The sequence below is a fragment of the Eretmochelys imbricata genome, chromosome 1 (genome assembly GCF_965152235.1).
Source record: "Eretmochelys imbricata isolate rEreImb1 chromosome 1, rEreImb1.hap1, whole genome shotgun sequence".
In the NCBI taxonomy this organism is placed as follows: Eukaryota; Metazoa; Chordata; order Testudines; family Cheloniidae; genus Eretmochelys; species Eretmochelys imbricata.
Window position 1 is genome coordinate 156600518 of NC_135572.1, and position 16408 is coordinate 156616925.

A 16408-nucleotide genomic window follows, 5' to 3' on the forward strand; every position below is an offset into this window, starting at 1 on the left:
TTCCCTAATGTATGTATGCTTATCTGAGTTTTAAGCAGTGTTTCTTTTCTTTACAGAACGCTGCCTTTTTATATGGCCTTGGTTTGGTCTACTTCCAGTACAATGCGTTTCAGTGGTAAGTGTGAATAAATCCTGACTTTATCAGAATGCTTTTGTTTATATTTTGTTACAATGTGAATGTTTCAAAACAAGTTCGCGTTCTGTTCAGGGGATTTAAAACTTTTCGTAGTCTTGATCAGATCTTAAGCGACAGATTGTCCTGGGTATCATCTCTCCCATTTAAGATACCATAACATAACTTGTGGCAACTATGGCAATTTCTTAAATGGAAAAACATAATAGAAAGCTAATGTATGTTTAGTTTCCTTTAATATGAATAATCAGGTATGCAGGCTCTCTGTTTCCAGTGTGACCATATGGGTTTCTGTGAAGTACGGGTGGTCTGTGGACCACAGGTTGGGAACCATTGCCTTTGAGTTGTGGGAAAACCTGTTTTTCTTTGAGTGATTGCTCATATCGATTCCAAGTAGGTGTGTGCACGCTGTGTGCACAGTTGTCAGAAAGTTTTTTCCCTGGCAGCACTGGTCGCGTCGGCTGTGGAGCACCCTGGAGTGGCGCCTCCGTGGTGCTCAGTATATGACCCTGCTGACCCGGCGCTTCCTCATTCCTTCTTACCACCCGTGACAGTCATTGGAACTGCGTTGGCTTGCTTTCTCAAGTGTTCCCCTGGTTCTTACAGTTTAGAGTTTTGTAGTTTTGATAGTTTAGCTATAGTTACTTAACGGTGTTCCTGGCCCAGGTGCCTGTTCAAGAGATCTGCAGGGTGGCAACGTGGTTTTCAAAGCACAGTTTCGCCACTCAGTACACAATTTCCCAGCATGGTAGAGACGTGCTCCAGCCCATGATTCCATAACTCCGACCCCATCGCTTAGGTAAGGCATGGGAGTCACCTGCTTGGAATCAATATGAGCAATCACTCAAAGAAAAAATGGTTACTCATCTTCTTGTAACTGTTCTTCAAGATGTGTTGCTCATATCCATTCCAAACCCACCCGCCTTCCCTTCTGTTGGAGGAGCCGACAAGAAGGAACTGAGGAGGCACTGATTCGGCAGGGCCCTATATTCACCGCCAAGAAGGCGCCACTCCAGAGGGCTCCACAGCCAACTCAAGTGGTTCTCCTAGGGGAAAGACTTTCCAATGACTCTGCACGTGGCACACACACACTAATTGGAATGGATATGAGCAACACATCCCGGGGTTGGACTAGATGACCTCCTGAGGTCCCTTCCAACTCTGATATTCTATGATCATCTCGAAGAACAACAGCTACGAGAAAGTGAGTAACAGTTTTTTTTCTCTAGGGAAAAACAACTTAGTGTGTTTTATTCTTCTGGTTTGTTCATGGCACAATTTTAATGTATTTGAAAATTTTTGATAGTAGAAACAATGGACTCTAATTTGTATCTCAGAATCGGTATTCCAAAAAGTTAAGAGAAGTGGTGGTCTTACTGGTTTGTTTCCCAACTAGGAAACAAGAAGAAAATGACAGAATTGTCTGCAAGCTGAGAGGGGAAGGAGAATGGGTGAAGTCATTGGTGACTGGAGAGAGTATTGGGCTAGTAGATTGAATGAATTTTCATTCATTGTTAAATAAGGGAATGGGTGGAGTAATGTACTATTATAGGGCTTAGTTTGCTACAGTCTAAAAGCTTTTGGAAAGTGGGCGGTGCGCATCATAATGTATCTGTATAAAGCTGACTAGCTTATCTTATTTTTCAGTCTTCTTGAGTGTTGACTTCATTATATGATTGTTTCTCAGACCAACTGTGGAAATGTGAAAGCTGCTGATCAATACAGTAAATGGGTGATAATTGTTGAGTAATTACCAGATACTGTGTGAACTTACTTGACTCAGCATGCCTAAAGTTAAAGGGGAGTGGTCAGAAAGGAACGATTGATGATATGAAGTTATAAAATAAGATGCTTTTTTCTAAAGTAAAATTTGTGTAATGAAAGCATTTGTGCCCATCTCAAAATGCAGAAGTTAGTCTCCTAAATCAAATGTGCTATTGAATTAAAAAGTCCATTGAAGGTGGAGAGCAAAACATCGAGTTTCATTTTGCAACTGAGATATTTTGAATGTTGCTGTTGTTGAACCATACTACACAATCTGCGTAACAATCTACAAAGAGGCTCTAAATTTACAAAAGTAAGTAATGGAAGTTTCCAAGGGATCTGACAGATTAGATTGGTGACTTTGGCTTGATATGATTAACGAGAATGAACCTAAACCACGTGAGGACAAAACCAAAAAAGGATTCAGAAAAATCTTAAAATCTATTACCTTCTATTACTTAGCCAACATGATGATCCCAGATTAAAAAGGTCTAGGGTTGAGCATAGAACAGGAAGAAGAGGCCAATATATGACTTACGGACTGCAATCCTGAGTCCCTTTCTTATCTTCTAGCATATAATGCTCAAAATAGAGATCTACCCCAATTCTGTTTGCAAAGGATGTTGTCATAGTTTGTACTACCAAAATAGTGGAAACCATTATTTTTATTTTAGCAGATTCAGATTGGTTTTCTCCAAATCTTAAATGTAATTATATGTAGGAACAAAGACAAACGATTGGGAGGCCTAAGAAGCTAATAGACTAGGGCCTTAGCTCAGTTCTTCAGTGTTACTTACACGATTGCAAAGTTTTCATTGCAGATTATGCAGCACACCCAAAAGAGCACCAGTGTTGACTGGCTGCTATCATGTTAATCATTACATTGTCTAGTCCCACTTAGTGCTTGTCTACGCTGGCAATTTACAGCTCTGCAACTTTCTCACTCGGGGTGTGAAAAAACACCCCCCTGAGCACAGCAAGTTTCAGTGCTGTAAAGTTCCAGTATAAACAGTGCACCAGTGCTGGGAGCTACGCCCCTCGTGGAGGTGTTTTTTTTAGAGCGCTGGGAGAGCTCTTTCCCAGGGCTCTGCTGCGACTACACAAGCCACGTTAAAGCGCTGCAGCAGCAGCGCTTTAGTGTTGCCAGTGTAGACTAGCCCCCAGTCTCTCTGGATGATGTGGTTAAAACACTGGCAGTTGCTGGCACCTTTTTCGCACTAGTGCTCTACTATTGCTGTATGGGGGAATTTGCATTTGGTGGTAACAGTGGGAAATTACAAGGGGAAAATGGCTAGTGTAGACAATGCATATGAAATCACATAAAGTGTGTTTGATTTCTTAAAACCTTTGTGGAGGGTTTTCAGATTAGTGAGAATCACATGATCCTTGGAGCTGGTGCAAGGGTACTTAGGATCTGCCTACACAGCAGTTGGAGATGTGATTTCTTCCCACCCATCCCCTCAGCTTAGGTAGACATACAAAAGCTAGTTCAGCTCAAGCTCACACACAAAAAATAGCAGCATGGCTGCAGAGGCATCGGTGGCAGCTCGGGCTAGCTGCTTGTGTGAACCCACGATGTTGGGTGGGATTAAATATAGTCAGGCAGCTAGCCTGAGCTGCTGCCCATGTTACCATGGCTTCATGGCTATTCTGAGTGCACAAGATTTTGTAGGTCTACCCAAGCTGGAAATCGCATTTTCCAGCTGCTTTGTAGCCATACTCATACAGTTAGGTAGTACATACCTCTACTTCTGCAGTCCGATGTAGATTGCAAGGCAAGCCTCAAACCTGTCTTCTGCCAGATGGAGTGAATTGTCACTCAAACTACATTCCTTTTAAAGCAGCAAGTCCACCCAATTCAGTTGGTATTTGTGTGGCATATAACATCCATCTACCTCCGAGACATGCAGCTAAGATTGCAGGCTTTTGAGGATGGGGTGGGTTAATTAGGATGTTCGTGAGTTAATGGCAGGTAAGTATCTGTCTTGCTGGGGTGAAGGGAAAAGGAAGAGTTTTTGATGGTTTTTTGATAAGATCTGTAATTAATTTTATGCAATGTCTTCAATGAAGATTAGGTACATTTTAAAAAGTAATTGAAATAGTCAGTTTGGGAAATCCTGTTAATCTTTTTTTTACAATATCTTTGGCTTTCCAAGATACAGAAAATACTTACACCATCCCTGAAGGGTGTTTGTATAACCTGTTCTAAAAATCCTCCCTAGGTAACCTGTTCCAGTGCTTATCAATACTTCGTTTTTTGGTAATATCTAGCCTAAATCTCCCTTGCTTCAGTTTAAGTCAATGACGACTCATCCTGCACTTGGTGGACATGGAGAGCAGTTTGTAACAGCCCTTAACATATTTGATGTCTGTTATCAGGTTGTCTTCGTCTTCTCTTCTCTTTAGATAAAAAATACCCAGTACTTTCAATCTTTCCTCCATAGGCCATGGTTTCTAAGCCACTTAGCATTTTTGTTGCTGTCCTTTGTACTCTCTCCAATTTGTTTACATCTTTCTTACAGTGTGATGCCCAAAATTGGACACAGTACTCCACCTGAGGCTTCAACAGTGCCAAACAGAGCAGAACAGTTACTTCCTGTGTCTTGTATTTGATACTCCAGTTAATGTATCACAGAATGTTTGCATTTTTTGCAGCGGTATCACATTGTTGGCTCCTGCTCAGTTTCTGATCCACTCTAACCTTCAGATCTTTTTTCACCAGTACTAGCACCTAGCCAGTTACTTTCCATTTTGTAGTTGTGCATTTGATTTTTCTTAAGTGAAGTACTTTGCCCTGGTCTTTATTGAATTTCATCTTGTTGATTTCAGGCCAATTCTCCAATTTGTCAAGGTTGTTTTGAATTCTAATTCTGTCCTCCAAAATGCTTACAACACCTCAGCTTGGTGTCACCTGCGAATTTTATAAGCATACTCTCAATGTCATCTTCCAAGTCATTAATGAAAAATGAATAGTAGCGGACCCAAGACAGACCCTTGTGGGATCCCACTTGCTGTCAAACTGGGAAATGTATCAAACCATGGATAACTACTCTGAGAACTGTCTTTCAACCAGAAGTGCACCCATCTTATAATAATTTCACTTAGAACATGTTACCCTAGTTCGCTTCCAAGAATATCATATGGGACTATGTCAGCAGCCTCACTAAAGTCTGGGATATATCACATCTACTGTTTTCCCCCCTATCCACAAGGCAAGTTATCTTGTCAGAGAAGGGAAAAATGGATTGATTTGGAATGAATTACTCTTGACAAATCCATGTTTGCTATTCCTTATTATCCTCTAGGTTTAAACAGATTGATTGTTTAATTCGTTCCAGTATATTTTTGGATATTGAAGTTAGGCTCACTGGTCTGTAGTTGACCGGGTCCTCCTTGTTGAAGGTAGTATACTTTCTTGTTGATTAAACTTATTGATGAAACTATACTTGCTTCAGTTCGATTCCCCTTTGCTCATCTTGGAGCAGAGCAACAAAGTTGAAATTGTTATAAATCAGCATTATTCACAGCTTTATTAGGCTTCCTACCATTGTCAATAGTAAATACTTTTTTTATTCCACCTAGATCACCAGAGCGGGGAGGCAATGTTGTGTCCTCCAACCACAGTTACCACCTCTAGAGCCAGACACATGAGAATAGTCGGTTTTCAAAAACTTAAGCTAAAACATTGTTGCTGCTGCGTCATATTCATTCCCTGGTGGACTCAGTTGCCTTATTGCTTTGCCCACCAGATATGCAGTCTCTGGTATGTGCTACATCTTGTACTTGAATTCATCATGCTAGCATTACTCCTGGGGGAATTCTGCACCATTGCGCCATGCAGAATTTTGCAAAATTCCCTGTTTCCCCTTTTGAACTGCTGGCCACCACTAGGGGCCGCTGCACTCTGCATACCCCGGCTCACAGTGAGCAGAGCTCCAAACCAGGTGGGGCTGGATGCTGCATGCTTTTTGATCCTCATTCTCCTGGGGATGGGAGAGGGTCTGGGAAACCCTGCCAGCTCTAGCAAAGGGTGAGGAAGGGCAGGGCTACACCACACCATGTCCCTTGGCAGGACAGTAAAGAAGTTGGGGAGAGTAAAGGCTCTGGGTGTGCTGGTGTTTGGGCCTTGGGGTTCCCTGCGGCTGGGCTCTGGGGGGATGGGAGTGCAGGTGTCTGGGCTCTGGGGACTTCACACAGCCCCTGCCAGCACCCCCCCAATTATAACTGGGTTGTTGTAGGGGTTTCTTTAACTCTTTACTCATGGGGGAATCTTTTTTGCTGCTGTCTGTATTGTTGACATACTTGTTGACCGGTATTTTGAAATAAATTACAAAAATATTTGAAGCTGGAATGATTATATTGTATTGTTTTGAGAAATAAAATATGCTGAATATTGCACAATTTTAAAATATTGTGAGCATAAATTTTTGGTGGAGAATTTTTAATTTTTTGGAGCAGAATTCCACCAGCTATGCATTATGATATATTTGAAAAATTGTCAGGAATTTACCTGTCTGGGCAAAACTGTACTAGTCCATCCTTACAAAAATACATTCAACCCATTCTGCCATCTGGCCCTCATATATAAAAATACACACACGTCTGGAGACACTTGAATTCTGTCACTACTCAGTCCCCCATTAGTTTCTCACTTTCCATTCAGTCACTCCTCTGTTCAAACCAATTTAATTTCCTCTTCCCTCCCCCACCAAATCAGTTATTTCTCTGCAACAGCCTTCTCAACCCAATCTACCCTGATTGGGCAGCCTCATAGTTGCAGAAATTTGCCTGAGTATCTATCCCTGGGCTTTAGTTGGGCATTCACTGGGCATTCTTTCTCTCTCTGGCCCAGTGACTGTTCAGATACTTTATGCAAAGTGGAATAGGTTCAGTTGGAGAGAGCGAGACCCACCCATAATATCCTATAGCATGGTAGTTAGGGCACTCGCCTGTGCGGGGGATAGACCTGGGTTTAAGTCCTTACTCCAGGCTGGGGATTCAAATCTGGGTGTCTCCACATCCCATATGAGTGGCCTAACCACTAGACTATTAGGACCAAGGGGGTGGGGCAGTGACACTACTGCCTCCCTCGTGTCATGTTATGTGAATCTAGTCCCCTAACTTTTTTTTTTGGCTGAAACAATTTGGCGAATTCTTGTTAAATTCACAAATAGCTTTAGGTCAACTTGAAACTACATAGTCTTTTGATTCTGGTCCCTATGTGTATTCCACATGTGGGATACGCATGCATGCCGTGTGCCTGACTCTAGAAGTTTTTCCAAACAGTGTCCATTGACTCGCACGTGCTCAGTATCTTCTCTCATGCTCCTGACTGAGGGCGTAAGTGGGGGTGCTTGGGGACTCCATTCCAGTGCTGCCTTATCACCCCATGGCCTGAGTCAGAACCCTGTCCTCCTTTGCTCTTCCAGTTTCTAAATGAGTTATTATATATGTTTGCTGTAAATAGTTACCTTGTAGTTTAGCAATATTAGTTGTGCATAGTATAGTATAACATAGAACTCCCATGCGGAGGGAAACCCTCTTTACTCTGGGGACTATACCCAGGGTCCCAGACAATTCCAAGATCTCCTGCAAAGGGTAGCAAATGACCTTTACACCCCCCCTAGAAGAAGTACAAGACAAGCAGCATCAGCTCCTGGAAATCCTTCATTCCTCAGTACCAAGTAGGGATGCTCTTGCTGATCAACAGTGCCATTCTCCAGCCAGCTAGAACATCTTGGCATATCCCAGCCACATGCATGCCTACCCACAAGGGGGCAGAAAAGAGATATTACATACTGGCTAAGGGGTCTGAGTTTCTTTTGTCACCCCTTCCTCCCCCCCCCACCCCCCAATTCCCTCACGCTGGAAGCAGCAACTGAATGGTCCAGACAGCAACACCCGCGCTCCATCCCAACTTATAAGGAGAGCAAATGGTTGGACCTTCTGGTACTCAAGGGCTTCTCGTCAGCTAGCCTCCAGTTCCGAATTTCAAACTACCAAGCCTTGTTGGCCAAATATGACTTCCTCAACGTGGCAAACTGCAGGACTTTACTGAACATAAGAACGGCCATACCGGGTCAGACCAAAGGTTCATTTAGCCCAGTATCCTGTCTTACGACAGCGGCCAATGCCAGGTGCTTCAGAGGGAATGAACAGAACAGGTAATCATCAAGTGATCCGTCCCCTGTCTCCCATTCCCAGCTTCTGGAAAACAGAGGTTAGGGACTGCAGAAGATTCGTGGCCGATCACTAGTGAGAACTCCATGACACCATAGTAAGCGACATCTTCAACCACTGGGGGACTCCGACCAGAGACCACTTTGCCTCCCACACCAGCAACAAATGCAGCACATATTGCTCCAGAGGTGGAGGGGGAACGGTATCAGTATCCACTCTCAAGGTGATGCTCTGATACTCTGCTGTCGGACCAGATCAACCATGCTTACCCCCTGTACTACTCCTGCCACAAGTACTCCACAAGATCAGGTTGGAGAGAGCCACAGTCATTCTGATTGCCCCATTCTGGCCAAGATAGTTCTGGTTTCCCAATTTTCTCCGCATGTCAGCCTGGCACCCACTTCCCATCTCTACTTTCCCTGGGCTGCTAATGCAACACAAAGGCAAGATCAGACATCCCCAATCTGTAGATGCTTCACCTCAGAGTATGGTTGTTGGATGGGCATCTTCACTAGAATAGGAGTGTTCATCTGAAATGCAAGACACAGTCTCAAGCATCAGGAAAGAGTCCACTAGGTGTTCCTACGGTGCCAAATGGAGAAGTGGAGATTCCCTTGCTTGTGGATTACCTCCTGTTCTTGAAGACATTGTGGCTTGCCCTCAACTCTCAAGGTCCACATAGTGGCAGTCAGTGCCTTCGAACCCACATGGAAGGACACTCCATATTTACACATCCTCGTTGACTATTAGGTTTTGGACAGGCCTCCTCAGAACTTTCCCACCCATAGAACCTATCGCTCCTTTGTGGGACCTCAACCTCGTCCTATCAGCACTAATGAAACAGCCCTTTGAACCGCTGGCTTCATGCTCTATGTCCCTCCTTTCCATAAAAGTTGCCTTCCTTGTGGCTGTCATTTCTGCGAGGAGGGTAGGTGAGTTTGGGGCTTTGAGGGTGGGACCCCCTTTCACCACTTTCCATAAGGACAAAGTCTTCCTGCGCCTACATCCCAAGTTTCTACGAAAGGGTGTATCCCAGTTTCATCTCAATCAGCCCATGCCTGCTTTCTTTCCAAAGCCTCACACCTCGGCAGAGGAATGACAGCTTCACTCCCTTGATGTCTGCCGGGCCTTGGCCTTGGCCCTCTTCCTGCAGAAGGCAAAACCAGTCAGAAAGTCTCCGACATTGTTTATCACAATAGCTGAGAGAGTTAAGGAGTAAGCAGTTTTTACACAGAGAATCTCCGTGTGGATTTCGGGATGCAGTACGATCTATCAGTTATTGATACTGCCTTCCCCTTCTGAGTGAGAACTCATTCCACAAGAGACCAGATGTCGAGTATGGCCACCCTCCACGATTTACTACTTCAAGACACCAGTCAGTCAGCCACGTAGAGTTCGGTACATACCTTTGCTGCACATTATGCCTTGGCGCAGAACTCTGTGACGGATACACCTTTCGGTGTGGCTGTCCTCTGCTCAACCAATCCATCTTCATCCTTGCACCCTCCTTTGAATTAGTTATTGCTAATTAGTTACCCTTGGTGTAATACAATAGGGACTATTACTCAAAAAAGAAAAGGCGATTATTTACCTGTAACTAGAAGTTATTAGAGATGTGTGGTCCCTATCTGTACTCCACTTCCCGCTCTCCTTCCCCTCTGCTGTGGATCTGCTCGATTTGCGGTGGAGAAGGAACTGGAGACGTGGTCAGTCCACCCTGCCCTTTATCAGCTCAGACGTAACCATGGGGCAAGTGCGCATGTGCAAACCACTACTATTTTCAAATTCTCTGGCTCCAGACACACAGTGCACATGCGTAAACCCTCAGTGAAATACAGATAAGGATCACACATCTTGAAGTATCTTCAGTTACAGGAAAGTAACCTCCTTCTCTTCCCCATCTTGTCAGCCATTTGTAGGTGTACGAGGAGGATGACGCTAAGCCGGCACCTGCGATTCCGACCAGAACCTTCTTATTACCCACCCTCTCCACGAGATGACCACTGACAGTATCAAGATCTACTTCAGAGGGTGGCTACTGACTTGCAAATCCTGTTGGAGGAGGCCCAGAACCCCCAATACAGTCTCCTGGATGTTTTACAGCCAAAGGGACCATCCAGGGTGGCCTTTCCCATAAATGAGACCATACTGGAACTATCCAGAACAGTTCGGCACACACCAGGATTGTGTGTCCCCACCCCAAAGTGAACAGAGAGATACTATTTTGTGCTGGCCAAAGGGGCCAATTTTTCTTTTTACATACGTTGCCCCTAATTCACTAGTTGTTCAAGCGGCAGTGGAATGGGCTTGGCAGCACCTGCAGAAATCCACTCTGCCAGATAAAGGGTCAAAGAGGCTGGATCTCCTGGGCAGGAAGATCTTCTCCTCCACAGGCCTTCATTTTTGTATTGCCAACTACCAGGCATTATTGGCTAACTACAGCTTTAATACTTACACCAGGCTGGCAGAGTTAAAAGACAAACTTCCGTGGAAGACCAGGCCCACTTCCAGTCTTTGGTGGGCGATGGGAGGCTGGTGAGAAAGGTAACTTTCCAGGCTGCGATGATACTGATGATGAAGCTGATACTTCATTCCGGTCCTTGGTCACGGGGCATATCCTGCATAGAGACTCTTGGCTCCAGTCATCTGGATTCCCAAGAGAGGTCCAAAATACCATTCAGGACCTCTCTTTATACAAGTCCAATCTGGTCAATGACAAGACGAATGAGTATCTATATTCGCTGAGGAATCAAGATCCACTCTGAAGTTCCTGGGAGTCTATTCTCCAGCCTCCCGGAGAAAACATCAAAAACAGCCTTCAGACCAAGGTCACCTTCCTCCTATCCCTCCTACCACCAATGTCTACCTGAACATCCTCCCAAGTGACTGAGATCCCGGAGAGCCATTTCCCAGCTCCAGCCACTATCACATCTTCAGTGTACTTCCAGCTATAGGTCAAAGGCTACTTTTGACATACAGGTCAAGACGCGCGCACCACCACAGATTCCTCCACCATCTGACATCTTTGGAGGCCGCCTCACCTTCTTCTCCCACAGTTGGAGCAAGATCACCACGGCCCGTTGTGTTCTGGAGATTATCCCTCATGAATATTCCATAGAGTTCCTTTTCTTCCCTCCTCACAACTTCTCCCCCCTAGCCCTGCTCCTGGACTCCTCCCACCAGTTGATTCTTCAACAAGAGGCAGACTTATACTCCACTAGGGTGCGAAAGAAAGTGTACTGCCTAAATATCAGAGAAGCGGCTTCTACTCCCCATGTTTCCTCGTCCCAAAAAAGGTTTGGGGCAGAGACTCATCCTGTACCTTCAACAGCTCAATATTTTCATCAGGAAGCTGAAATTCAGGACGATTTCATTGGTATCCATAATCCCTCCCTTCAGGAGGGAGTTTGGTTCGCAGCTCTCACCACAAAAGAAGCATATTTCTATGTGGACATTCATCCTTCATGTAGGAAGTTCCCACAGTTCAGGATTGGACAGCAGCTCTCCCAGTTTTGTCCTCCCTTTTTAGTCTTGACAGCACCAAAGGTCTTCATGGAAGTGTTTGCAGTAGTAGTGACCCAGATGTGATGCCGGGGACATACCATGTTCCCATACCTGGATGATTGGCTTCTAGTGGGACAATCCTGACATGAAGTTGTCTTTGCAACAGAGTCTCTTTGATGTCTTCTTACATATCTACATAAATTTAGACAAGTCCATTATGTCACACACACAGACAACAAATTTCATAGGAGCAAGGGTAGACTCGGTTTCAGCACAAGTTTTCCTCCCAGCAGACAGATTCTGTGTTATGTGCAGCCTGGTCGCTTGCATTACCTGCAAGCCCCGCACTAGTGTGTGTTGGTGCCTTTCCCTCTTTGGCCATATGGCCACGTGCAACTATGTGACACCATTCGCTAGGCTCCACTTGCAATGCCTACAAGCCTGGTTCCATCTGACCTACCAGCTGACCAGGGACTGTATCAACTCCAAAGTCACTGTTCTCTCAGGATTTCTCGCCTCTCTTGCTTGGTGGTCCAACCCAACCAAGCTCATGGTGGGGACCCCCTTCAGCCCTACCATGAGGGACACCACTGTGACAGACACACAGGATGGGGTGCTCAGTTGGACCACCACACAACTCAGGATACATGAACACTACAGGAAGCCAGACTGCATATAAACTTGCTGGAACTCAGAGCAGCTTGTCTAGCCTGCAAGGACTTCCTTCCCCTCATATGCTCCCTCCACATGTGAAAATCCTATCAGACAATATCACTGCCATGGTGTGTATATATAAACAAACAGGGAGGAGTGAGCTCTTGTTCCCTATGCTTGGAGGCAGTCAGACTGTGGAACTGGTGTGTCAGAAATCAGGTTACTATACAGACTGCATACTTCCCAGAAGTTCAGAACTCCCTAGTGGACACACTAAGCTGAAGTCTCTACATAGACCATGTCATAAATATAAAGGGAAGGGTAACCACCTTTCTGTATACAGTCCTAAAAAATCCCTCCTGGCCAGAGGCAAAACTCTTTCACCTGTAAAGGGTTAAGAAGCTAAGATAACCTAGCTGGCACCTGACCAAAATGACCAATGAGAGGACAAGATACTTTCAAATCTGGAGTGCGGGGTGGGGGAAACAAAGGGTTTGTCTTTCTGTGTGATGCTTTTGCTGGGAACAGATCAGGAAGGCAGCCTCAGAACTTCTGTTAAGTTAGTAAGTAATCTAGCTAGAAATGCATTAGATTTCCTTTTGTTTAATGGCTGGTAAAATAAGCTGTGCTGGATGGAATGTATATTCCTGTTTGTGTGTCTTTTTGTAACTTAAGGTTTTGCCTAGAGGGATTCTCTATGTTTTGAATCTGATTACCCTGTAAGGTATTTACCACCCTGATTTTACAGAGGTGATTCTTTTGCCTTTTCTTTAATTAATAAAAATTCTTCTTTTAAGAACCTGATTGATTTTTCATTGTTAAGATCCAGTGGTTTGGGTCTGTGCTCACCTGTACAAATTGGTGAGGATTCTTATCAAGCCTTCCCCAGGAAAGGGAGTATAGGGCTTGGGGGGATATTTTGGGTGAAGACGTCTCCAAGTGGGCTCTTTCCCTGTTCTTTGTTTAAAACACTTGGTGGTGGCAGCATACGGTTCAAGGACAAGGCAAAGTTTGTACCTTGGGAAAGTTTTAACCTAAGCTGGTAAGAATAAGCTTAGGGGGTCTTGCATGCAGGTCCCCACATCTGTACCCTAGAGTTCAGAATGGGGAAGGAACCTTGACAGACCATGAATGCGAAATACACAGAACAGTTCTGACCAACATCTTTGCACAGTGGGGTACTCGCCCGTGGGACCTCTTTGCATCCCAGATGAACAGAAAGCTTCTCATACTGCTCCAGGGGAGCCATCGGCAGCGACTCCCAGAAGGTGATGCTCTCCTGCTCCCCTGGCCCGGTGACCCCTGATACACTTTTCCCTCTATGCTTCTCATACCTCAAGTTTCTCAGAAGATTCACTGAGATGGAGCCACCATCATCCACCTAGAATCCTATTGGTCCAGGCAGTTACAGTTCATGGATCTCCTAAGATGGTCCACATGCCCACCTATCAGGATCCACCCCTTCCCAGATCTCCTAACTCGAGACCATGGGAGGCTCAGGCACCCCAACCAGAGCTCACTCCACCTCATGGCCTGGTGTTTGGATGCTCTGCCTCAGTCCAGGAGAGAGGACCAGGGAAAGAGTTGACCAGAATATGGTATTGGGCTAAACAGTGCTGCTTCTCAGCTTTGGCATGCCACCACCACCATTCCCTTGCTATGTTGGGCATTCTGGTTATCCTTGACTATCTCCTCGCCCTAAAAACAACATGTTTAGAACTTAGCTCGCTTTATGTACATCTGGCAGCAGTTAATGCTTTCCTTCCCCCTGGTGGAGGAACACGCTATCTGCACTCACCTGATGACAGTATGATGTATGAAAGGCTTGCTGAGAACCTTCCCACTGGTCATCAAACTCTCACCCCAGTGGGACCTTAACCTCATCTTGTCAACTCTCATAGGCCCACCTTTCAAACTTCTGGTGACACGTGCCATGACCTGCCTCTCCATGAAAGTGGCATTCTTAATAGCGATCACTTCAGCCAGAAGGGTCAGTGAACTAGTGGCCAGGATGGCAGACTCTCCTTACACAGTATTCCACAAGGAGAAGGTCCCTCCGGCTACACCCCAAATTCTTCCCCAAGATTGTGTCCAAATTCCATATCAACCAATCAGTTCACTTACCTGTATTTTTACAAAACCTCATGCCTCTCCTGGGGACAAGAAACTGCACTTCCTTGACATCAGGTGCACCCTGGTGTTCTACCTGCAGAGAACCAAGCCCATTAGAAACAACGGTGGATTACCGTATGGGCTGATGGGCCCTGTGCCCAGGAGCTCTGGCCAATTTGGGGCCCGCCGGCAGGATCACTGGAACTCTGGCCCCTGCCATTCCTCTCCCCTGACCCAGGGCCCCTCCAGCATATTCCTCCTCTTCCCCCTGAGGCCTTTCCCCCTGGTCAGCCCAGAAGCCTGAGCCCAGCTGTGGTGGTGAGCATATTCTGCCCCCTCCCCTCCCCCCCCGAGCTGGACCAGCTGCTTGCCAGAGCTCTGCTTGCTGCACCTCTCTTCTCTCCCCCTGCCGATGGAGTCACTCATGGAGTCCCTCTCCGCACCTCCCTCCCCTCTTGTGCTGAGCTGCTGACTAGAGCACCGCTCTTCCCACCTGCTCCTCTGCATGGAGTTGACCCAAGCTGCTCTCTCCCTCCTTCCCCCACATGGAGCTGGTCCAAGCCCTTCCCTGACCACCTCCCCTGCACAGGGCTGGCCTGAGTCCTGCCACTCACCCCACCAGCCCCTTTTTGGCAAAAGTGGGCGTTTGTGCCATTTGCTCTTGCCAACTGATGAGAAGGGGACTGTTGGTAGGAGGTGCTCAACTGGATGTCAAAAGCCTAGCAGCTAGCAGTGAATAGAAATATCTACAGCAATGTGAAATAAGTTTCCTTACTTCGGTGACTCCCCCCCAACCCCCATTTTTATATGGCAGCTGCCTCATTCTGTAATCTACAAGAATAAACAGGGCAAATTGTGCCACCTTCTTACAAGGAGGTTTCATAAAGAAAGTACAACTCCACATATCCAAAATAAAGACTTGCATTTATTGAAGAGTAGATTGAACCCATATTCTGGTGTATACTCTTCGGAAAAAATCTGTTCAATGAAATCATGAAGAATCTAAACTGTAAAGACACTTAAAAAGTAAATATAGTGCAAACAGAATCAGGCCAAATGACTGTTTCTCGAGGGAAAAACATATCAACTTAGCAAAGGAAAGGAAGGTTCTTGGTCTGCTTCTGGAATCATGTAACAAAGTCGTCTTATTTGGGATTGTACAGAACGGCAAAATATTTTACAGTATTGGAGAAGAACTGATTTTTGTTGGCTGCTGTTAACATTTGTTGGGAAATGCTTAGAGATTCTGCTGCAAATCAACCTCAAAAAATGTTCCACTTTTAATTAACATGGTACTGTAAGCAGAGGAATTGATATACAAAGATTGCAAGTGTTAAGTCAGGGGTCTTAAACTTAATTTACCTTAGGGCCAGTGCCAGTTCTCAAATCTTCCCAGCGGGCTAATGTCACTCATCCTGCCCTGAACCCACAAGGCTCTGGGAGGGAGTTTGGGTCGGGGAGGAGGTCTGAGGTAGGGGATTGAGGTGCAGGCTCTGGGAGGGAGTTTGGGTGCAGAAGGGATGAGAGGTTGGGCTCTGGGAGGGAGTATGGGTGGGGGAGGGGGTCTGGAGTACAGGCTCTGGGATGGAGTTTAGGTGCTGGGTGCAGGCTCTGGGCTGGGGCAGGGGGTAGGGATGCAGACTCTGGGAGGGGGTGTTTGGGAAGAGGAAGGGGGTGCAGGCTCTGGGAGGGAGTTTGGGGCCTGGAGGGGTGTGTGGGAAAGGGGTGGGGGTGCAGGCTCTGGGAGAGGGTCGGGAGGTGCGGTGCTTACCTGGGGCTCCAAGGTGGACCGGGCCATGGGGCACCTGCCCCCAGGCACTGCCCCTGCAGCTTCCCATTGGCCACAGGAGCACTCGGGGCAGAGGCACAGCCCCGCACCATCCCGGAACCACAGGGAGGCTCCGGCAGACAAGTGGAGTGAGACGCCACTTAGCTCCACTGTGCTGTGCTGCCGGGGCCCCAGGCCATTTTAAATCGCCTGGGGGGAGCATCCGGGGGTGGCGGGTGGGGCCAAGGGAGAGACCCAGCCCCAAAACTGCTGGAGCCCCGTGGGGCCACGAG

The 16408-nt window shown here is 46.2% G+C and overlaps 1 protein-coding gene across 5 annotated transcripts in view; it reads left to right on the forward strand.

Moving 5' to 3' along the window:
- The window catches only part of KDM6A (lysine demethylase 6A), a 274824-nt gene that overhangs the window by 130493 nt on the left and 127923 nt on the right, over window positions 1–16408 (forward strand). For 4 of the 5 annotated variants that reach the window (XM_077817638.1, XM_077817656.1, XM_077817647.1 and 1 more), the window contains exon 5: window positions 57–115. The exons of the other annotated variant lie outside the window; for it this stretch is intronic. In XM_077817638.1, coding sequence (XP_077673764.1) covers window positions 57–115 — 59 coding nt within the window. The remainder of the gene's footprint in view (window positions 1–56; window positions 116–16408) is intronic. 5 annotated transcript variants of the gene reach the window in all.